This window comes from Anthonomus grandis, chromosome 3 (assembly GCF_022605725.1).
Source record: "Anthonomus grandis grandis chromosome 3, icAntGran1.3, whole genome shotgun sequence".
NCBI classification, from domain to species: Eukaryota; Metazoa; Arthropoda; class Insecta; order Coleoptera; family Curculionidae; genus Anthonomus; species Anthonomus grandis.
The window spans coordinates 32450-57090 of NC_065548.1; the positions used below are offsets into that span (position 1 = coordinate 32450).

At 37.2% G+C, this 24641-nt stretch overlaps 2 protein-coding genes across 4 annotated transcripts; one reads left to right on the top strand and one right to left on the bottom strand.

The window, feature by feature from the left end:
* The first annotated feature begins 13096 nt into the window (after positions 1-13096).
* LOC126733798 (N6-adenosine-methyltransferase subunit METTL3) lies at positions 13097-23964 on the top strand. Of its 3 annotated transcripts, XM_050437206.1 has the most exons (7): positions 13098-13851; positions 13913-14036; positions 14095-14430; positions 14487-14603; positions 14652-14783; positions 23502-23661; positions 23723-23964. In XM_050437206.1, exons 1-7 carry the CDS (start codon positions 13228-13230, stop codon positions 23907-23909), a joined length of 1680 nt encoding a protein of 559 aa, XP_050293163.1. In that variant the 5' UTR covers positions 13098-13227; the 3' UTR covers positions 23910-23964. The 3 variants fall into 3 exon arrangements, 2 of the variants coding, with proteins under 2 accessions (XP_050293164.1, XP_050293163.1); XM_050437207.1 differs by lacking the exons at positions 23502-23661; positions 23723-23964 and adding an exon at positions 22206-23331 and having other exon boundaries at positions 13097-13851; XR_007659867.1 differs by lacking the exons at positions 13098-13851; positions 13913-14036; positions 14095-14430; ... (2 more) ...; positions 23502-23661; positions 23723-23964 and adding exons at positions 15121-22083; positions 22206-23331.
* LOC126733797 (uncharacterized) lies at positions 19508-21932 on the bottom strand. The gene is made up of 2 exons (XM_050437205.1): positions 21790-21932; positions 19508-21486 (listed from the first exon to the last, which is right to left on the bottom strand). Exons 1-2 carry the CDS (start codon positions 21884-21886, stop codon positions 19508-19510), a joined length of 2076 nt encoding a protein of 691 aa, XP_050293162.1. The 5' UTR covers positions 21887-21932.
* Positions 23965-24641: the final 677 nt, after the last annotated feature.

The window sequence follows — 24641 nt, forward strand, 5'->3', positions numbered from 1 at the left end:
TCGTAAGAGCTACGACCTTGCGGATGGTCTCGTTGGATTTAAAATGACGAAACTAAGACAAAACCGTTGGAATTTTCCCGATAGCTCCCATAGAAGCCGAGATATCGACCTTCAAAGTTTGCGTTTTTTCATTTTTCGGGTATACCCCCCCGTATCGTTTTTTTTCACCAAAAATTCATTTTTTTCGAAATCAAACTAAGTATACCAGCGTCTTATTTGGGTCACCTAGATTACGAAAACACCGGGTTATAACAGGATCCGAGCAGAACTAAGGGAATGAGAGCACTTTGAAAATCCTGAAAAAGTCGTTTTCGACGTCCGTTTTTGAGGCCAAAAATGGGCATCAAAAATGCCATATCTCAGCTATCGTAAGAGCTACGACCTTGCGGATGGTCTCGTTGGATTTAAAATGACGAAACTAAGACAAAACCGTTGGAATTTTCCCGATAGCTCCCATAGAAGCCGAGATATCGACCTTCAAAGTTTGGGTTTTTTCATTTTTCGGGTATACCCCCCGTATCGAATTTTTTTCACCAAAAATTGATTTTTTTCGAAATCAAACTAAGTATACCAGCGTCTTATTTGGGTCACCTAGATTACGAAAACACCGGGTTATAACAGGATCCGAGCAGAACTAAGGGAATGAGAGCACTTTGAAAATCCTGAAAAAGTCGTTTTCGACGTCCGTTTTTGAGGCCAAAAATGGGCATCAAAAATGCCATATCTCAGCTATTAGAAGAGCTACGACCTTGCGGATGATCTCGTTGGATTTAGAATGACGAAACTAAGACAAAACCGTTGGAATTTTCCCGATAGCTCCCATAGAAGCCGAGATATCGACCTTCAAAGTTTGCGTTTTTTCATTTTTCGGGTATACCCCCCCGTATCGTTTTTTTTCACCAAAAATTCATTTTTTTCGAAATCAAACTAAGTATACCAGGGTCTTATTTATGTCACCTAGATTACGAAAACACCGGGTTATAACAGGATCCGAGCAGAACTAAGGGAATGAGAGCACTTTGAAAATCCTGAAAAAGTCGTTTTCGACGTCCGTTTTTGAGGCCAAAAATGGGCATCAAAAATGCCATATCTCAGCTATTAAAAAAGCTACGACCTTGCGGATGGTCTCATTGGATTTAGAATGACGAAACTAAGACAAAACCGTTGGAATTTTCCCGATAGCTCCCATAGGAGCCGAGATATCGACCTTCAAAGTTTGGGTTTTTTCATTTTTCGGGTATACCCCCCCGTATCGTTTTTTTTCACCAAAAATTCATTTTTTTCGAAATCAAACTAAGTATACCAGGGTCTTATTTATGTCACCTAGATTACGAAAACACCGGGTTATAGCAGGATCCGAGCAGAACTAAGGGAATGAGAGCACTTTGAAAATCTTGAAAAAGTCGTTTTCGACGTCCGTTTTTGAGGCCAAAAATGGGCATCAAAAATGCCATATCTCAGCTATCGTAAAAGCTACGACCTTGCGGATGGTCTCGTTGGATTTAGATTGACGAAACTAAGACAAAACCGTTGGAATTTTCCCGATAGCTCCCATAGAAGCCGAGATATCGACCTTCAAAGTTTGGGTTTTTTCATTTTTCGGGTATACCCCCCCGTATCGAATTTTTTCACCAAAAATTCATTTTTTTCGAAATCAAACTAAGTATACCAGCGTCTTATTTGGGTCACCTAGATTACGAAAACACCGGGTTATAACAGGATCCGAGCAGAACTAAGGGAATGAGAGCACTTTGAAAATCCTGAAAAAGTCGTTTTCGACGTCCGTTTTTGAGGCCAAAAATGGGCATCAAAAATGCCATATCTCAGCTATTAGAAGAGCTACGACCTTGTGGATAGTCTCGTTGGATTTAGAATGACGAAACTAAGACAAAACCGTTGGAATTTTCCCGATAGCTCCCATAGAAGTCGAGATATCGACCTTCAAAGTTTGCGTTTTTTCATTTTTCGGGTATACCCCCCCGTATCGTTTTTTTTCACCAAAAATTCATTTTTTTCGAAATCAAACTAAGTATACCAGCGTCTTATTTGGGTCACCTAGATTACGAAAACACCGGGTTATAACAGGATCCGAGCAGAACTAAGGGAATGAGAGCACTTTGAAAATCGTGAAAAAGTCGTTTTCGACGTCCGTTTTTGAGGCCAAAAATGGGCATCAAAAATGCCATATCTCAGCTATTAGAAGAGCTACGACCTTGTGGATAGTCTCGTTGGATTTAGAATGACGAAACTAAGACAAAACCGTTGGAATTTTCCCAATAGCTCCCATAGAAGCCGAGATATCGACCTTCAAAGTTTGCGTTTTTTCATTTTTCGGGTATACCCCCCCGTATCGTTTTTTTTCACCAAAAATTCATTTTTTTCGAAATCAAACTAAGTATACCAGCGTCTTATTTGGGTCACCTAGATTACGAAAACACCGGGTTATAACAGGATCCGAGCAGAACTAAGGGAATGAGAGCACTTTGAAAATCCTGAAAAAGTCGTTTTTGAGGCCAAAAATGGGCATCAAAAATGCCATATCTCAGCTATCGTAAGAGCTACGACCTTGCGGATGGTCTCGTTGGATTTAGAATGACGAAACTAAGACAAAACCGTTGGAATTTTCCCGATAGCTCCCATAGAAGCCGAGATATCGACCTTCAAAGTTTGGGTTTTTTCATTTTTCGGGTATACCCCCCCGTATCGAATTTTTTTCACCAAAAATTGATTTTTTTCGAAATCAAACTAAGTATACCAGCGTCTTATTTGGGTCACCTAGATTACGAAAACACCGGGTTATAACAGGATCCGAGCAGAACTAAGGGAATGAGAGCACTTTGAAAATCCTGAAAAAGTCGTTTTCGACGTCCGTTTTTGAGGCCAAAAATGGGCATCAAAAATGCCATATCTCAGCTATTAGAAGAGCTACGACCTTGTGGATAGTCTCGTTGGATTTAGAATGACGAAACTAAGACAAAACCGTTGGAATTTTCCCGATAGCTCCCATAGAAGTCGAGATATCGACCTTCAAAGTTTGCGTTTTTTCATTTTTCGGGTATACCCCCCCGTATCGTTTTTTTTCACCAAAAATTCATTTTTTTCGAAATCAAACTAAGTATACCAGCGTCTTATTTGGGTCACCTAGATTACGAAAACACCGGGTTATAACAGGATCCGAGCAGAACTAAGGGAATGAGAGCACTTTGAAAATCGTGAAAAAGTCGTTTTCGACGTCCGTTTTTGAGGCCAAAAATGGGCATCAAAAATGCCATATCTCAGCTATTAGAAGAGCTACGACCTTGTGGATAGTCTCGTTGGATTTAGAATGACGAAACTAAGACAAAACCGTTGGAATTTTCCCAATAGCTCCCATAGAAGCCGAGATATCGACCTTCAAAGTTTGCGTTTTTTCATTTTTCGGGTATACCCCCCCGTATCGTTTTTTTTCACCAAAAATTCATTTTTTTCGAAATCAAACTAAGTATACCAGCGTCTTATTTGGGTCACCTAGATTACGAAAACACCGGGTTATAACAGGATCCGAGCAGAACTAAGGGAATGAGAGCACTTTGAAAATCCTGAAAAAGTCGTTTTTGAGGCCAAAAATGGGCATCAAAAATGCCATATCTCAGCTATCGTAAGAGCTACGACCTTGCGGATGGTCTCGTTGGATTTAGAATGACGAAACTAAGACAAAACCGTTGGAATTTTCCCGATAGCTCCCATAGAAGCCGAGATATCGACCTTCAAAGTTTGGGTTTTTTCATTTTTCGGGTATACCCCCCCGTATCGAATTTTTTTCACCAAAAATTGATTTTTTTCGAAATCAAACTAAGTATACCAGCGTCTTATTTGGGTCACCTAGATTACGAAAACACCGGGTTATAACAGGATCCGAGCAGAACTAAGGGAATGAGAGCACTTTGAAAATCCTGAAAAAGTCGTTTTCGACGTCCGTTTTTGAGGCCAAAAATGGGCATCAAAAATGCCATATCTCAGCTATTAGAAGAGCTACGACCTTGCGGATGATCTCGTTGGATTTAGAATGACGAAACTAAGACAAAACCGTTGGAATTTTCCCGATAGCTCCCATAGAAGTCGAGATATCGACCTTCAAAGTTTGCGTTTTTTCATTTTTCGGGTATACCCCCCCGTATCGTTTTTTTTCACCAAAAATTCATTTTTTTCGAAATCAAACTAAGTATACCAGCGTCTTATTTGGGTCACCTAGATTACGAAAACACCGGGTTATAACAGGATCCGAGCAGAACTAAGGGAATGAGAGCACTTTGAAAATCGTGAAAAAGTCGTTTTCGACGTCCGTTTTTGAGGCCAAAAATGGGCATCAAAAATGCCATATCTCAGCTATCGTAAGAGCTACGACCTTGCGGATGGTCTCGTTGGATTTAGAATGATGAAACTAAGACAAAACCGTTGGAATTTTCCCGATAGCTCCCATAGAAGCCGAGATATCGACCTTCAAAGTTTGCGTTTTTTCATTTTTCGGGTATACCCCCCCGTATCGTTTTTTTTCACCAAAAATTCATTTTTTTCGAAATCAAACTAAGTATACCAGCGTCTTATTTGGGTCACCTAGATTACGAAAACACCGGGTTATAACAGGATCCGAGCAGAACTAAGGGAATGAGAGCACTTTGAAAATCGTGAAAAAGTCGTTTTCGACGTCCGTTTTTGAGGCCAAAAATGGGCATCAAAAATGCCATATCTCAGCTATCGTAAGAGCTACGACCTTGCGGATGGTCTCGTTGGATTTAGAATGACGAAACTAAGACAAAACCGTTGGAATTTTCCCGATAGCTCCCATAGAAGCCGAGATATCGACCTTCAAAGTTTGCGTTTTTTCATTTTTCGGGTATACCCCCCCCCCGTATCGTTTTTTTTCACCAAAAATTCATTTTTTTCGAAATCAAACTAAGTATACCAGCGTCTTATTTGGGTCACCTAGATTACGAAAACACCGGGTTATAACAGGATCCGAGCAGAACTAAGGGAATGAGAGCACTTTGAAAATCCTGAAAAAGTCGTTTTCGACGTCCGTTTTTGAGGCCAAAAATGGGCATCAAAAATGCCATATCTCAGCTATCGTAAGAGCTACGACCTTGCGCATGGTCTCATTGGATTTAGAATGACGAAACTAAGACAAAACCGTTGGAATTTTCCCGATAGCTCCCATAGGAGCCGAGATATCGACCTTCAAAATTTGGGTTTTTTCATTTTTCGGGTATACCCCCCCGTATCGAATTTTTTTCACCAAAAATTGATTTTTTTCGAAATCAAACTAAGTATACCAGCGTCTTATTTGGGTCACCTAGATTACGAAAACACCGGGTTATAACAGGATCCGAGCAGAACTAAGGGAATGAGAGCACTTTGAAAATCCTGAAAAAGTCGTTTTCGACGTCCGTTTTTGAGGCCAAAAATGGGCATCAAAAATGCCATATCTCAGCTATCGTAAGAGCTACGACCTTGCGGATGGTCTCGTTGGATTTAGAATGACGAAACTAAGACAAAACCGTTGGAATTTTCCCGATAGCTCCCATAGAAGCCGAGATATCGACCTTCAAAGTTTGGGTTTTTTCATTTTTCGGGTATACCCCTCCGTATCGAATTTTTTCACCAAAAATTCATTTTTTTCGAAATCAAACTAAGTATACCAGCGTCTTATTTGGGTCACCTAGATTACGAAAACACCGGGTTATAACAGGATCCGAGCAGAACTAAGGGAATGAGAGCACTTTGAAAATCCTGAAAAAGTCGTTTTCGACGTCCGTTTTTGAGGCCAAAAATGGGCATCAAAAATGCAATATCTCAGCTATTAGAAGAGCTACGACCTTGTGGATAGTCTCGTTGGATTTAGAATGACGAAACTAAGACAAAACCGTTGGAATTTTCCCGATAGCTCCCATAGGAGCCGAGATATCGACCTTCAAAGTTTGGGTTTATTCATTTTTCGGGTATACCCCCCCGTATCGTTTTTTTTCACCAAAAATTCATTTTTTTCGAAATCAAACTAAGTATACCAGCGTCTTATTTGGGTCACCTAGATTACGAAAACACCGGGTTATAACAGGATCCGAGCAGAACTAAGGGAATGAGAGCACTTTGAATATCTTGAAAAAGTCGTTTTCGACGTCCGTTTTTGAGGCCAAAAATGGGCATCAAAAATGCCATATCTCAGCTATTAGAAAAGCTACGACCTTGCGGATGGTCTCGTTGGATTTAGATTGACGAAACTAAGACAAAACCGTTGGAATTTTCCCGATAGCTCCCATAGGAGCCGAGATATCGACTATACCCCCCCGTATCGAATTTTTTTCACCAAAAATTGATTTTTTTCGAAATCAAACTAAGTATACCAGCGTCTTATTTGGGTCACCTAGATTACGAAAACACCGGGTTATAACAGGATCCGAGCAGAACTAAGGGAATGAGAGCACTTTGAAAATCCTGAAAAAGTCGTTTTCGACGTCCGTTTTTGAGGCCAAAAATGGGCATCAAAAATGCCATATCTCAGCTATCGTAAGAGCTACGACCTTGCGGATGGTCTCGTTGGATTTAGAATGACGAAACTAAGACAAAACCGTTGGAATTTTCCCGATAGCTCCCATAGGAGCCGAAATATCGACCTTCAAAGTTTGGGTTTTTTCATTTTTCGGGTATACCCCCCCGTATCGAATTTTTTTCACCAAAAATTGATTTTTTTCGAAATCAAACTAAGTATACCAGCGTCTTATTTGGGTCACCTAGATTACGAAAACACCGGGTTATAACAGGATCCGAGCAGAACTAAGGGAATGAGAGCACTTTGAAAATCCTGAAAAAGTCGTTTTCGACGTCCGTTTTTGAGGCCAAAAATGGGCATCAAAAATGCCATATCTCAGCTATCGTAAAAGCTACGACCTTGCGGATGGTCTCGTTGGATTTAGATTGACGAAACTAAGACAAAACCGTTGGAATTTTCCCGATAGCTCCCATAGAAGCCGAGATATCGACATTCAAAGTTTGGGTTTTTTCATTTTTCGGGTATACCCCCCCGTATCGAATTTTTTCACCAAAAATTCATTTTTTTCGAAATCAAACTAAGTATACCAGCGTCTTATTTGGGTCACCTAGATTACGAAAACACCGGGTTATAACAGGATCCGAGCAGAACTAAGGGAATGAGAGCACTTTGAAAATCGTGAAAAAGTCGTTTTCGACGTCCGTTTTTGAGGCCAAAAATGGGCATCAAAAATGCCATATCTCAGCTATTAGAAGAGCTACGACCTTGTGGATAGTCTCGTTGGATTTAGAATGACGAAACTAAGACAAAACCGTTGGAATTTTTCCGATAGCTCCCATAGGAGCCGAGATATCGACCTTCAAAGTTTGGGTTTTTTCATTTTTCGGGTATACCCCCCCGTATCGAATTTTTTCACCAAAAATTCATTTTTTTCGAAATCAAACTAAGTATACCAGCGTCTTATTTGGGTCACCTAGATTACGAAAACACCGGGTTATAACAGGATCCGAGCAGAACTAAGGGAATGAGAGCACTTTGAAAATCCTGAAAAAGTCGTTTTCGACGTCCGTTTTTGAGGCCAAAAATGGGCATCAAAAATGCCATATCTCAGCTATCGTAAAAGCTACGACCTTGCGGATGGTCTCGTTGGATTTAGATTGACGAAACTAAGACAAAACCGTTGGAATTTTCCCGATAGCTCCCATAGAAGCCGAGATATCGACATTCAAAGTTTGGGTTTTTTCATTTTTCGGGTATACCCCCCCGTATCGAATTTTTTCACCAAAAATTCATTTTTTTCGAAATCAAACTAAGTATACCAGCGTCTTATTTGGGTCACCTAGATTACGAAAACACCGGGTTATAACAGGATCCGAGCAGAACTAAGGGAATGAGAGCACTTTGAAAATCGTGAAAAAGTCGTTTTCGACGTCCGTTTTTGAGGCCAAAAATGGGCATCAAAAATGCCATATCTCAGCTATTAGAAGAGCTACGACCTTGTGGATAGTCTCGTTGGATTTAGAATGACGAAACTAAGACAAAACCGTTGGAATTTTTCCGATAGCTCCCATAGGAGCCGAGATATCGACCTTCAAAGTTTGGGTTTTTTCATTTTTCGGGTATACCCCCCCGTATCGAATTTTTTTCACCAAAAATTGATTTTTTTCGAAATCAAACTAAATATACCAGCGTCTTATTTGGGTCACCTAGATTACGAAAACACCGGGTTATAACAGGATCCGAGCAGAACTAAGGGAATGAGAGCACTTTGAAAATCCTGAAAAAGTCGTTTTCGACGTCCGTTTTTGAGGCCAAAAATGGGCATCAAAAATGCCATATCTCAGCTATCGTAAGAGCTACGACCTTGCGGATGGTCTCGTTGGATTTAGAATGACGAAACTAAGACAAAACCGTTGGAATTTTCCCGATAGCTCCCATAGAAGCCGAGATATCGACCTTCAAAGTTTGGGTTTTTTCATTTTTCGGGTATACCCCCCCGTATCGAATTTTTTCACCAAAAATTCATTTTTTTCGAAATCAAACTAAGTATACCAGCGTCTTATTTGGGTCACCTAGATTACGAAAACACCGGGTTATAACAGGATCCGAGCAGAACTAAGGGAATGAGAGCACTTTGAAAATCCTGAAAAAGTCGTTTTCGACGTCCGTTTTTGAGGCCAAAAATGGGCATCAAAAATGCCATATCTCAGCTATCGTAAGAGCTACGACCTTGCGGATAGTCTCGTTGGATTTAGAATGACGAAACTAAGACAAAACCGTTGGAATTTTCCCGATAGCTCCCATAGGAGCCGAGATATCGACCTTCAAAGTTTGGGTTTATTCATTTTTCGGGTATACCCCCCCGTATCGTTTTTTTTCACCAAAAATTCATTTTTTTCGAAATCAAACTAAGTATACCAGCGTCTTATGTGGGTCACCTAGATTACGAAAACACCGGGTTATAACAGGATCCGAGCAGAACTAAGGGAATGAGAGCACTTTGAAAATCCTGAAAAAGTCGTTTTCGACGTCCGTTTTTGAGGCCAAAAATGGGCATCAAAAATGCCATATCTCAGCTATCGTAAGAGCTACGACCTTTCGGATGGTCTCGTTGGATTTAGAATGACGAAACTAAGACAAAACCGTTGGAATTTTCCCGATAGCTCCCATAGGAGCCGAGATATCGACCTTCAAAGTTTGGGTTTATTCATTTTTCGGGTATACCCCCCCGTATCGTTTTTTTTCACCAAAAATTCATTTTTTTCGAAATCAAACTAAGTATACCAGCGTCTTATTTGGGTCACCTAGATTACGAAAACACCGGGTTATAACAGGATCCGAGCAGAACTAAGGGAATGAGAGCACTTTGAAAATCCTGAAAAAGTCGTTTTCGACGTCCGTTATTGAGGCCAAAAATGGGCATCAAAAATGCCATATCTCAGCTATTAGAAGAGCTACGACCTTGTGGATAGTCTCGTTGGATTTAGAATGACGATACTAAGACAAAACCGTTGGAATTTTCCCGATAGCTCCCATAGAAGTCGAGATATCGACCTTCAAAGTTTGGGTTTTTTCATTTTTCGGGTATACCCCCCCGTATCGAATTTTTTTTACCAAAAATTGATTTTTTTCGAAATCAAACTAAGTATACCAGCGTCTTATTTGGGTCACCTAGATTACGAAAACACCGGGTTATAACAGGATCCGAGCAGAACTAAGGGAATGAGAGCACTTTGAAAATCCTGAAAAAGTCGTTTTCGACGTCCGTTTTTGAGGCCAAAAATGGGCATCAAAAATGCCATATCTCAGCTATCGTAAGAGCTACGACCTTGCGGATGGTCTCGTTGGATTTAGAATGACGAAACTAAGACAAAACCGTTGGAATTTTCCCGATAGCTCCCATAGAAGCCGAGATATCGACCTTCAAAGTTTGCGTTTTTTCATTTTTCGGGTATACCCCCCCGTATCGTTTTTTTCACCAAAAATTCATTTTTTTCGAAATCAAACTAAGTATACCAGCGTCTTATTTGGGTCACCTAGATTACGAAAACACCGAGTTATAACAGGATCCGAGCAGAACTAAGGGAATGAGAGCACTTTGAAAATCCTGAAAAAGTCGTTTTCGACGTCCGTTTTTGAGGCCAAAAATGGGCATCAAAAATGCCATATCTCAGCTATCGTAAGAGCTACGACCTTGCGGATGGTCTCGTTGGATTTAGAATGACGAAACTAAGACAAAACCGTTGGAATTTTCCCGATAGCTCCCATAGAAGCCGAGATATCGACCTTCAAAGTTTGCGTTTTTTCATTTTTCGGGTATACCCCCCCGTATCGTTTTTTTTCACCAAAAATTCATTTTTTTCGAAATCAAACTAAGTATACCAGCGTCTTATTTGGGTCACCTAGATTACGAAAACACCGGGTTATAACAGGATCCGAGCAGAACTAAGGGAATGAGAGCACTTTGAAAATCCTGAAAAAGTCGTTTTCGACGTCCGTTTTTGAGGCCAAAAATGGGCATCAAAAATGCCATATCTCAGCTATTAGAAGAGCTACGACCTTGCGGATGATCTCGTTGGATTTAGAATGACGAAACTAAGACAAAACCGTTGGAATTTTCCCGATAGCTCCCATAGAAGCCGAGATATCGACCTTCAAAGTTTGGGTTTTTTCATTTTTTGGGTATACCCCCCCGTATCGAATTTTTTCACCAAAAATTCATTTTTTTCGAAATCAAACTAAGTATACCAGCGTCTTATTTGGGTCACCTAGATTACGAATACACCGGGTTATAACAGGATCCGAGCAGAACTAAGGGAATGAGAGCACTTTGAAAATCCTGAAAAAGTCGTTTTCGACGTCCGTTTTTGAGGCCAAAAATGGGCATCAAAAATGCCATATCTCAGCTATTAGAAGAGCTACGACCTTGCGGATGGTCTCATTGGATTTAGAATGACGAAACTAAGACAAAACCGTTGGAATTTTCCCGATAGCTCCCATAGGAGCCGAGATATCGACCTTCAAAGTTTGGGTTTATTCATTTTTCGGGTATACCCCCCCGTATCGATTTTTTTTCACCAAAAATTGATTTTTTTCGAAATCAAACTAAGTATACCAGCGTCTTATTTGGGTCACCTAGATTACGAAAACACCGGGTTATAACAGGATCCGAGCAGAACTAAGGGAATGAGAGCACTTTGAAAATCCTGAAAAAGTCGTTTTCGACGTCCGTTTTTGAGGCCAAAAATAGGCATCAAAAATGCCATATCTCAGCTATTAATAGAGCTAGGACCTTGTGGATAGTCTCGTTGGATTTAGAATGACGAAACTAAGACAAAACCGTTGGAATTTTCCCGATAGCTCCCATAGGAGCCGAGATATCGACCTTCAAAGTTTGGGTTTATTCATTTTTCGGGTATACCCCCCCGTATCGATTTTTTTTCACCAAAAATTGATTTTTTTCGAAATCAAACTAAGTATACCAGCGTCTTATTTGGGTCACCTAGATTACGAATACACCGGGTTATAACAGGATCCGAGCAGAACTAAGGGAATGAGAGCACTTTGAAAATCCTGAAAAAGTCGTTTTCGACGTCCGTTTTTGAGGCCAAAAATGGGCATCAAAAATGCCATATCTCAGCTATTAATAGAGCTACGACCTTGTGGATAGTCTCGTTGGATTTAGAATGACGAAACTAAGACAAAACCGTTGGAATTTTCCCGATAGCTCCCATAGGAGCCGAGATATCGACCTTCAAAGTTTGGGTTTTTTCATTTTTCGGGTATACCCCCCCGTATCGAATTTTTTTCACCAAAAATTAATTTTTTTCGAAATCAAACTAAGTATACCAGCGTCTTATTTGGGTCACCTAGATTACGAAAACACCGGGTTATAACAGGATCCGAGCAGAACTAAGGGAATGAGAGCACTTTGAAAATCCTGAAAAAGTCGTTTTCGACGTCCGTTTTTAAGGCCAAAAATGGGCATCAAAAATGCCATATCTCAGCTATTAGAAGAGCTACGACCTTGTGGATAGTCTCGTTGGATTTAAAATGACGAAACTAAGACAAAACCGTTGGAATTTTCCCGATAGCTCCCATAGGAGCCGAGATATCGACCTTCAAAGTTTGGGTTTATTCATTTTTCGGGTATACCCCCCCGTATCGTTTTTTTTCACCAAAAATTCATTTTTTTCGAAATCAAACTAAGTATACCAGCGTCTTATTTGGGTCACCTAGATTACGAAAACACCGGGTTATAACAGGATCCGAGCAGAACTAAGGGAATGAGAGCACTTTGAAAATCCTGAAAAAGTCGTTTTCGACGTCCGTTTTTGAGGCCAAAAATGGGCATCAAAAATGCCATATCTCGGCTATCGTAAGAGCTTCGACCTTGCGGATGGTCTCGTTGGATTTAGAATGACGAAACTAAGACAAAACCGTTGGAATTTTCCCGATAGCTCGCATAGGAGCCGAGATATCGACCTTCAAAGTTTGGGTTTTTTCAATTTTCGGGTTTTTCGGTGACCTAATAGCGTCGGAGGGGAAAAGACAACTGCTCCCAAGGAGCAGGGGAATGAGGATTGATTTTAACAGGTAGGCTTGGATAGTTTAAGGTAAGTATTTAGGAGACGTTTTGAAGAGAAAACGCCTGAGCCGTCCTTAGGAAACAGACGTCCAACCTTGGTCAATAATATTGTTCAAGATCGGAAGGCTGTCTGAGCCCCCTCCACCGAACGACAAGGTCTAGCGGCTCCCCAAGGAGGAACCCAACCCAACCAACTATACCAGCGGCTTCCTCTCATCACCCACATCACGAAAACTCCGGGTTATAATGGGATTCGAGCAGAACTAACTGAATAAGAGAACTTTGAACATTCGGAAAGAGTCATTTTTCGACCTCGTTTTTGAGGCCAAAAATGGCTTTAAAAATGCCACATTTCGGCTGATATGGATCGCATTCAACTTTCGATCCTTCAACGATCAATAGACCGGCTTAGACACTATTGCGCTCTCTGGCGGTTTAGTCTAAATATTAAATATGACAAATGACTTTCATCTGTAAAATATGTCAATGTTTTGTTTTGTTTTGTTTTTGCAAGATTTTCAGTTTTCATGGGTCTTGATGTGGCTTGTTTGAAATATTAAAAATTATTATTTTTATTTATCTTTTATTCTGGGTGTGTTAATATTGTATAAAAGTGATGGCAGATGCTTGGGAAGAAATCCAAGCTGTCCAAAGAAAGCGAAATAGTTTGAGAGAACGTTTGGAAAAGAGGAAAAAACAACGTGAGGGAATTTTAGTGGAAACGTTAATTACTAGCAGTTCGATAACGAAGAGTGAACCGTCGTCTTCTGCTGCAGCCCCTTTAGTTAAGGAAAATCTTAAAGTTGAGAGTGAGCAGCTTTCGAAGGACTTGATAAAAATTGATCCGGAATTGGAGCAGGAATTGTTAAAGCAACTTGCTAGTGTTAGTCTGCAGCTTCCAGTTTCATCCAAAGACTTAATGGATATGATAAAAAAGGTTTTAAATAGAGATTTGTCACATAAGCAGTTGTGCAATCATTTGCAAAAATTTACCACACAAAAGTTGATTTCTATAAGAGACATTTTGAAAGAAGATGGATTGAGAATTTTGGAAGTGTTTACAGTGGAAGTTAGTAAAGTTAATGCAATGATCGCAGACATTTTGGATGATGAGTTAAAAGTGGGTTTATCAAAAACAGGTACTAAGAGACCAAGAGAGGAGATTAAAGATTTCAGTTTTGGGGAGGTTGAAGAAGAAAAAAAGAGGAGAGAGAAGAAGGAACCGGCTACTGATATTTTGGTAAGTTTAAATATCTTAAGTTAATCTCCTTGGGTTAATTTATATTTTTTTTTTGATTTAGTCCTTATTAGCCATGCCATCAATTAAAGAAAAAGAAACCAAAAAAATCGGTGAAGAAATATTAGATCTATTAAGTAAGCCCACAGCAAAAGAAAAATCTTTGACCGAGAGATTTAAATCACAGGGTAAAAATCGAATATAAATTCCAAAAAAAATATATATAAAAATTAAATAATATTTTAGGAGGAAAACAACTAATGGAGTTTTGTCCTCATGGCACCAAGCTAGATTGTGAAAAAAATGGCATCACTGACTGTAAAAAACTGCATTTTAAAAAAATTATTCAGAAACACACAGACGAGTCTCTGGGTGACTGTTCTTTTTTAAACACTTGTTTTCACATGGATACTTGCAAATATGTTCATTATGAAGTGGACAGGGTAGGACAGAATAAAGAAAATCAGTTATTAGGTGGTTTACATGCAGGCTTAGGTACAGTGGGACGAGTGGAGAGTACAACTTTGTACCCAGCACAATGGGTACAGTGTGATTTAAGATATTTAGATATGACTGTGTTAGGTTTGAAGTTTATATGGAAGTCAATAGTGATTTATTAATAATAATAATAATTAAAGGTAAATTTGCTGTGATAATGGCAGATCCTCCTTGGGACATTCACATGGAACTACCTTATGGCACCATGTCTGACGATGAAATGAGACAATTAGGAATTCCACAGTTACAAGATGAAGGCATGACAGTTCAAATATTTGTAGACCCAATAATAAATTTGTTTTTAGGTTTAATTTTTTTATGGGTCACTGGTAGGGCAATGGAGTTGGGCAGAGAATGTCTTAAATTGTGGGGATATGAACGAGTAGATGAAATTATTTGGGTTAAAACAAACCAACTACAGAGGATCATTAGAACTGGTAAGTTTCAATATAAACATTGTGTAATATATGTACTTAAGTAAATGAAATACTACTACTCAAGGGTTTCATTCTAAAAACTAAAATTTATTTTCCTGTAGATATTTGTTAGCAAATAATTTTTATGTTGTTTAGTATTCAAAGTATGTTGTACATTGCAATTTTTACATTTCTATTGTATGGGTTTGTTGCTTTGTTTTAACTTGGCATCCAATTTTTAAACCCAATCATTAGATTTTTTCTTTCCGTTAAGTACGACATTTTAGCGTAAAACTTTAATATTGGGTACTTATTTTACCAAAGAACACTTTTCTTATAATATCTACTTACGTTTGAAATGATAAATTTCCTGGAAGAAGTTGTTCCACATCTTTTAGTGACCTATGATTATTCAGTAATTCTCGGAGATCTAAATATTGATATGTTAAAACCTAATTCATTATATTCTATGCTTAACTCTTTTGGGTACGTACAATTAATAAATGAACCAACTCGTATAACAAATACTACTGCAACATGCTTAGATCCCATTTTTATCAATACTAAAGATATTTGTCATAAAAGTGGCACCGTTGTTTCAGGTTTAAGTGATCACAATCAAATACCTTTCTGCACTTTAAAATTAGTAGTTAAAAGACAAAAACAAAAATTTATAACCATCCGCAATTTTAAACATTTCAATGAGATATATTTTAGGATCGATTTATCACAGATTTACTGGGATAATATTTATTATCTTGAGGACATAAATAAAAAAGTTCAATATTTAGAACAAAATATTAATTATTTATTTAATATTCATGCACCCTACAGAACTATAAGAGTTAGTAAAAAGCCAGCTCCCTGGTTGACAGACACCTTAAGACTTATTTTAAAGGAACATGATAAGGCTTTGAATAAATACAAAAATCACAAGTGTTTAGAAAATTGGAGATATTACACGGAGTGTCGTAATTTTGCGTTGGCATCAATAAGACGAGAAAAAGCTGCATATCTTGCAAGCTTGGAGAGTGACAAAACTGGTAAAAAACTTTGGAAAGGTCTAGAAACTTTAAATATTAAAACAACCAAGAATAATAACGAGCTGCCGTTTAATATATCTGATCCAAATCAAATAAATGATTTTTTTGTAAGTGTTTTTAATAAATCTGATAAATGTGTAAACAAAATTAACTTCTACTCCAGTAATAAATTTACCGAGGATAATTTTCATTTTTCTTTAGTAGACCAAAGTACTGTCGAAAAAACTATAAAAAATATTAGGTCCAATGCCTCTGGTGTGGATAACATAACTCGACGTATGTTACACTTATGTCTCCCTGATATACTGGATCATGTCACTCATATTATAAATTGTTGTTTGGAGGTAGGATATTTTCCTACGGCCTGGCGTGAATCAGTGGTATGTCCGATTCCCAAATCCTCCAGTCCTGAAACTATTCAAGATTTGCGTCCGATAAGTTTGCTTCCCGTAATCTCCAAAGTTCTCGAAAGAATAGTCTATATGCAGCTGTCATCATTTTTAATGTCAAATAATATCCTCCCTTCACATCAATCTGGTTTTAGGAAACATCATAGCACAGCTAGTTCACTTCTAAACGTCACCGATAATATCATGCGAGCTCTTGACAAAAAGATTTCAGCCATTATGATAGCCCTTAATTTCTCGAAAGCATTTGATGTCATCGATCATGATTTGCTTGTAGCGAAACTGAAATATTATGGCTGTAGTGAGGTTGTTTTGTCCTTTTTTAAAACTTACTTATGGCGTAGAACCCAGAAAGTGAGGGTGAATAATGAATATTCTGCTTCGAAAAACATTATTTCTGGTGTCCCACAAGTACGATCCTAGGCCCATTATTATTTCTTATATATACTTCAGATTTACCCGGTCTAGTTGAAGATTCTCAAATACATCAGTATGCTGATGATACTCAATACATACATTATTTTGACTCTGCTAATTTTGATGCGCCTGACAGCATTGTGTCCGCTTTTGGAGATTATTTCAGGAGTGTATACACGAACTCACTTCCCAGCGATCATCCTGTCGTCTCTGAACCTCCCTTAACTTGCATAGACGTCGTCGCGCTCGCGGCTACTGACATTATAATGGCGAGCAAGTGTCTCAAAAGCAAAATGACCTCTGGCCCAGATCTAATTCCTAGTTTTTTAGCTACGGACTGCTCTGTTGCACTTACAGACCCTCTGCTCCACATTTTTAATCTGATCCTTAACACAGGTATTTTTCCCAACATCTGGAAGCAAGCTAAAGTTTGCCCTATCTTTAAAAAGGGCGATGCTGGAACAATAGAGAATTACCGCCCTATATCCATTCTGTGCAATTTCTCAAAGTTATTCGAGTTGGCTCTCTATAAATTAATTTTTCCCAAGGTTAAGTCCATGCTGGCCAATGATCAACATGGCTTTGTTTCTGGCCGCTCATGTACTACAAACCTAGCATTCTTCTCTCAGTTTGTGTGCGAAGCACTTAATGATAGAAGCCAAATCGATGTTATCTACACAGACTTCCAAAAGGCTTTTGACCAGATTGACCACTTCATCCTATTAAATAAGCTTGAACGCCAGTTTGGATTCTCCGATCGCTTGATAAAGCTCCTTAACTCTTATTTAGTTGACCGCTCTCAGTTTGTACTGGTCGAAGGCTTTAGATCTGCTTGTTTTTCACCCACCTCCGGAGTTCCTCAGGGCTCTAACTTGGGCCCCCTTCTCTTTAACGTTTTCGCTAATGACTTGATCTCCACCCTCAATTGCTCTCGGTTAGCATATGCTGATGACCTAAAGCTTTTCCATAGGATTGACTCTATAGCAGATTGTGGTCTACTTCAAGAGAACATCAATACTGTACACCATTGGTGCACTTTGAACCGGCTTAACCTTAATGTTTCCAAGTGTAATGTGGCCAGCTACTTTCGTATCAAAAGTCCAATTGCCTTTAATTACTCAGTTAATGGAGAGTCTCTGGCAAGGTCTACCTGTTTCAAGGATCTTGGAGTCACCTTTGACCAAAAATTTTCTTTTATCCTCCACATCGAAGATACTGTTTCTAGAGCTACTCACATGCTAGGCTTTATTATTAGAAATTGCAAACTTTTTTTGAACACTGCCACTGCCAAAACGCTCTACTATGCATTTGTTAGATCCAGGCTGGACTACTGCTCCCTCATTTGGTCTCCTATTTACAACCAGCACATTCACCTATTAGAATCAGTCCAACGGCGATTCCTTAAATGTTTGGCATTTAAGGATGATGGAGTCTATCCTCCAAGGGGTTTTGACCATAACCTGCTGCTCTCTAGATATACTGAACGGTCACTTGCGAAGAGGAGAGAAATGCATTCGGTGAAATTCTTGTTTAATTTACTTAACCATAAAATTGACTGCCCATCCCTTTTGCAAAGGATTTGCTTTCATATACCACGCCCAGGATCCAGACAGTGTCCAGCTTTTAACTTGGACACAGCCAGGTCCAACATTCTGTACCAGAGTCCTATTCACTTTATGTGTCAAAACTTTAACACTATTGCTGATTCTTGTGACATTCACCATGACGATTTGGCACTTATCTTGAATCACCTGCGTATGGTCGGTGGGGAAGGCTAGGTTATTTAATTTTTAGTTATTTAGTTTTTAGCTTGAATACATTTATTTACTCATTTTTTTTTGGTCTTTTGATTTAAATTAATTCTTGATTCTTATCCTAATTTAGTGTTGATTTTTTATTATTTATTTTCTCAAGTTCACTACTTTTTTTTTTTATTATATAGCAATTCTTTTATAGTTCTTTTATAGTTTATGAATCTAATACAATTCATGCATTCGTACATTTATATATTTAATTGATTTTCCTGTAACTGGGTATATGTAACCTGTTGGAAATAAAGCTTATTATTATAACGTGGCTGATACTATTAACGCTGATCTGAACGTAATAAATCAATTTTCAAAAGAGCATAACCTTGTTAATATTAATCCTAATAAAACAAAAATGGTTTTGTTTTCAAACCGAGGATCACATAAAAATATAATGGAAACTGTTCACATTCAATTGGATAACGAAACTATTTTGTTCTCTGATACTGTGAAGGTTCTGGGAGTTAAAATAGACAATTCTTTAAGGTATAAAGAACATGTTGATACTCTTCTGCAGAGGTGTTATTTGCGCATCCGTACGCTTTATACCAATAAACACATTTTAAATTTTAAAACTAGGAAAAAACTGGTAGTGGCTCTTGTTTTATCTATTCTAAATTACTGCCTTATAGTTTATTATCCTTGCTTAGACCAAATAAATCGTTACCGCCTGCAACGCGTGCAGAATACTTGCTGTAGATTTATTTTTAACCTCGGAAAGTTTGATCATGTATCAGACTCTATACTTCAGTTGAGGTGGTTAACGCTACCTTACCTATTCAAATTCTTCACTTCTACTTTTCTTTATCGATTATATCGCTCGTGCGCGGGTAAAGGGGTATAATGTCAAAAGTATTAGTTTTGAGAAAATTAGCTTGGTAAGTATTGTCCGGTTCAATTTTTGGGATAACTTCCTTAAAATAAATAATACAAAAATGATTTTTTTTCCAGAGCTATTTATTTTAATAGGGTTAATGTTCGGATAACATTACAAAGAAAAAAATATCCATTTCGCAGAAAAAAAAAACTAATTATACCTCTTTACACAAAAAAACATAAGATGTTTCTCTTTACTCTATATTATCTTCGTCAATTTCTTCTATATCAGGCAAAATTTCATGAAGATCCTTCTGGGTGGGAAGGCCTTTGTAGAATTCGTGGAACACGTTGTCTATATAGGGCAATAGATCTATAAGGTTTTTCTTTTTCTCCTCTGTAATGGGGTTTGGAAATTGACACTTAGGGATTGCTGAGACTGGTATCTCCTTAGTTTGTCCACGTCTTGAAAAGTCCATTTCATGAAAGGGAGCTATGTAACTCAAAGAAGTTTTATAATAAAATGTCCATTTCTTTTTTTCAAATCTTAGCCATTTCACATTTTTCCAAACAAAATGGTTTCCTTCCTCATCCTTTTTCTTTACTTGAAATACTTTCTTGAGCAGGTCTGAGAAACTATAGAAATGTTCCCTGTTCATCTCAATAACTTGGAACTTATTATTTGCCTGTCCACATAACCGCACTAGTTGAAACCAATCACGCGGATGATTTATTGGATATTCATACTTCTTTTTCTTTCTCTCAATGACAGAATGATCGGAGTCACACTCCATATGAGTGTGACCGGGAACCAAAAATTTATGATCCACACTTTCCAGATGAGTCAGCTGCATAAGAACTAGAAACATTGCTACAACATGGGAATTTTTATTCTGACCTCCGCAAGTGTCAGAATAAAGTGTAACATGCTTTATTTCAGGAGGCAAAGATAAAAGTTCTCGAAATACGCAAGACGCTACCTGATTTGCACCCCGTCCAGAAATGGTCTCGTACCACATGCAACAGATCGCTTGTTTTTTTTTACATTCGTGCATGGTCAGGTTGTAGGTCCACAGTTTTCTTTTATAAAAGGCAACAGAGGCAGTTAGATCTGGGGTTGGTAGGCACTGTTGAAGATCAAACACGTATACAAGTTTAGTCTCATCCTGTTTTGCAAGGTCTTTGTCTTGTCTTTTCGAATCAAAAGCCGCCTGAGCTTCATCTAGATGTGACTGCAGTTCAGTTTTTAACCTACTCAAGGTTTCACTGTTTTTCTCATTGCGAATCAAAATGTTCAATTTTTCACACGTAGCGCATGTGTCTTTCTGGAACTTTTTTATTTTAATGCCCATTTCGTGAAAAACATGTTCATAAATCTTACGACTTACGGGCTTATTATTTGGCGGGACCCAAATTTTATATTCTTCATAAAGACGTATCAACGTGTAAAATGAAGGTAAAAATCGTTTTTCGGAATTCCTCCTACAATAATGGCTTTCGTAGGTTGGAATGGAAGCTATGTGATCTTTTACTAGCTGCAAACTGTTTTCACTTATTTTGTTTGGAGGCTCTTTACGACCTCTTTTATCTTTTTCACATATTCCTGTTGAGTTCATTTTTAATAATACAGTCGTTATAAATTTATTAGAAATATCGAAGGTTTTTTCAAAGCACCCTTTACAAACTTGAATCAACTCGCCATTAACTTTCAAATGAAAAACGTTAACACAGTCTCGCTTTTTCTTCCTTTCTGACGTTATTGCTGTTTTCTTTCTTTGTTTCGTAATAAGACTTGCGGTATAGGCAACCCTCTCGTCAAAGTCGCCAATTGACCAGAAATAATCAAAAAGCATGTCCAACTGAACATCATCTACTTTACTACAACATCCATTCCTACAAGAGCATAAAGGTCTTCTCTCTCTTTTTCTGATAAGTTTCCCCTTGCTGGTAGTATATTCCCTACCCAAATTTCTGTTTGTTTTTCTTAACTTTCTTTTCTCCCTGGTTTCTTCCTTTACTGTTTTCCGACCTCGCCTATTTTCTTTAATAACATTTTCCACTTGACCCGCCGAATTGTTGTTTTTCTTTTTTATTTTATCTGCAAGTTGCTGTAGATTAACCATATCAGAATCTGAACTTTCTGACTCTGGGGCGTAGTCTTTATCCTTATCGCTGTCGTCACAATCGCCAGGATCATCACCTAATTGTTCGTTACCTGGTGATGGCAGAACCTCTGAAATTAAACAATGACCTACAATTAATTTTTTTATTGCCATATTATCATGAATTTTACTTCTTTATTCTAGTTTTCAAATAGCTAGTAAATGGTATAAACTAACCGGCTTGAACAAAACATCATTCAAAAAAGTAGAATGGGGAAGTAACATTTTATTTTTTGATACGTAAAATAGTTTCCACAGTTCAAAATGCTGTATCAAACATTTACCTAACTCGTCTCAAATTCCCGAAATAATTTCAAATTCTATTTGACACCAAAGAATATCTATAAATTGAAAGCAAATTTAATCATATTTACCGTGTATAGATGACACATCATCCTCAAAATACGGTGTTGTAGATAAAGGAACATTATGCAAAGTAACGAATTCCTTCTTATTAGATTGCTCTGACATCTCTGTTAAAACATCCTGTGAAGTAGATGGTATCTGGTCTATGACATTGGTGCTTGTACAACAAATCTCTTGCCAAGTCTGCTTACCTATAAAAATATTAATAACAGAAATTAATTCGATATAAAATACAGTACCTTAAATTTTAGTGACTTGGCACGCTGTATTTGACTTTTAGTATATGGATAAAAAAATAGTAGGTATGTAGCTAAAAAAATACAGACTAAACCTAGTAAAAAATTTAAAATAATTTAACATCTTTTATAATCGACAACAATATACTGAAATAATAGTATTAATTTAAAGCAATTTTAAATTTTAGATCTGTGCGCGGGTAAAGAAGTACAAGTCCCAAATCCCAGAAACGGTACAGTATTATTAGTGAAAGAACAATAATTGCGTATTAAACATAAAAGCATAATTTAATATTTGAGCTGAACTTACCATCCTCAACGGCACAAAGATTATCAAATCTATTTTCTTTGCACATATCAATCATTAATTTTGTTCTTTTTGAAGCCATAACCTCACTTAAACTAATGACAAAACTATGCACTTTAACCCAAACAGGACGTTCTATAGTCTTCTTTGCCTGTTCTGGCAGGGTTCTAGAACTTATTTAAGCAACCAAAGGTTTCTAAACTTGTTTAAAACCAAATTATGTCGATTATTTTGCTAAGCATTCAACACGCCATGCGTCATTAAAAATATGTAAACAAAAATAATAGTGACATATTCGTACGGCACAAAATAACGTGGGTTGTTCTGTGATTAGGGTAAAGAGGTATAAGTCATGTTAAATCGCTTTACGCCAAACCAGCTTCTTGTGAAAACGGATATATAATGATATATATCCATACTCCCTATATATACATATTTTAAACCTGTTTTACACAATTGAAAATACGGATTTTAAACGCGGCTAGAGTTATACCCTTTTACACAATTCAAGATCTTGAAAAGTGGTGTCGAATTTTGCGTTAACCTCATTTTATAAATATTCTGACTTATACCCCTTTACCCGCGCACGAGCGATATGTTAGTCAAAGACCTGAATATCTTTTTGAAAAGTTAATACCAAGAAACCATGTTCACACTCGAAATATTAGATACAATATCTTGACCATGCCGCACCATTCCACGGCTCTATTCGAGCGATCTTTTACTTATAATGCCGTTAAGTTCTTTAATACTTATAAACCAATATTTAATACTTCGTTAAATGTGTATAGGAAATATTATAAACTTTTGTTTTTAAATCAATCCAAAATATAGTCTAGTGTTCTAGAAGATAAATACTTTATATATACTTGTTTCTTTTTTTGTTTTTTTTTTCTCGTTTTCTCCATTTAAACTGTGAATGTTAGGAAGGTTAAGAGTTAAAGAGTAGCTTTAAGCTAATCTTCGCCTTCTTGGCAATGTAGTATTAAGTAATATTGTAAGATTAATATTGCTTTTTTTTTTAATAAAGACATGTTATTATTATTATTATTACCCTTCTTTAATTTGATCTTTTAAAAAAACTTGTTTGTCAAATATTTTATTTTGATTGAAGAACCTTAGCAAATTTATTCCACCCTATATAAGTACATATTTCATTAAGAAGATGAATAAATAGGTAGAACTGGACATTGGTTAAATCATGGGAAGGAGCATTGTCTAGTTGGGATGAAAGGAAATCCAAAAGACCTTAATCGTGGATTGGACTCTGACGTCATAGTGGCAGAGGTTAGAGCGACCAGCCATAAACCCGATGAGATTTACGGAATGATCGAGAGGTATTTTGTTTATTAATATTTAATTTTACTGATAAAGTGAAATTATTTATTGATCATTCAGATTATCACCAGGAACGAGAAAAATCGAACTCTTTGGCCGTCCACACAACATTCAACCGAATTGGATAACACTCGGAAACCAAGTGGACGGTATCAAACTGTTGGATCAGGATTTAATTGAAAATTTCAAAAAACGGTATCCGACCGGAAATTGTATGGCGCCCCCTCCACCCAATACCGCTCATTAATAAATTTTAAATAAAATAACAAATTACAAAAAAAAATTAATTTATTTAATAATAATGACGCTTTTTTCCATTGTAAACTGACAACTATTTACAGACTTATATGAAGAAAAACAATATGATGAGATCTAACAGAAATATCACCAAAAAAAAAACTGTAATTTAACATAAATAAAATAATAATTGTTCTAAAATGCACATTTCAATAATGAGTCGGATCATAATATAATTACTTAAATAGATATACATAGATGTTTACCATAGACAAGATTTTATTTGAAGACCTTCACATTGCAATTATTTAACAAAAAGATCTTGAAATAAAATTATTTTAATAAAGTGGTTTAAAATATAATTTTTTTGCAATTTCGAATAACAAAGGGCTAATTAAAAATGAAAAACGTAAATAAATTGAGTATACTGCCCTAATTAATTAGAGAACCTTAACAGCAAAATTAAACCAACGAGAAGCTGCAAAATACGATGGTAAAAAATTATGATTTTTGCAAATTAAAATAGAAAGTAGGTGGTAAATAAATATAAACTTCCTCAAAACATACATATCTTCACATAAGATGTCCTACTTAATTGGGGCAGTATAATCAATCAAAGTTGTTTGTTGTTTCATAACAAAAATACTTTTTCCCTTAAATGATGATACCATTAAACGTTAATAATATATAAGAATCTATAAATAAAAAAAACATGGTTTGCTAAAAAATACCTAAATATGAA

Excerpts from the sequence above, each read along its gene's own strand:
- LOC126733798 (XM_050437206.1), top strand. The coding sequence starts at position 13,228 with ATGGCAGATGCTTGGGAAGAAATCCAAGCTGTCCAAAGAAAGCGAAAT. Across the intron at positions 14,784-23,501 it reads ACAGAGGATCATTAGAACTG|GTAGAACTGGACATTGGTTA; the intron begins GTAAGTTTCAAT and ends ATGAATAAATAG. Across the intron at positions 23,662-23,722 it reads ATTTACGGAATGATCGAGAG|ATTATCACCAGGAACGAGAA; the intron begins GTATTTTGTTTA and ends TTGATCATTCAG.
- LOC126733797 (XM_050437205.1), bottom strand. The coding sequence starts at position 21,886 with ATGTCAGAGCAATCTAATAAGAAGGAATTCGTTACTTTGCATAATGTT. Across the intron at positions 21,487-21,789 it reads TGATGTGTCATCTATACACG|AGGTTCTGCCATCACCAGGT; the intron begins GTAAATATGATT and ends GTTTAATTTCAG.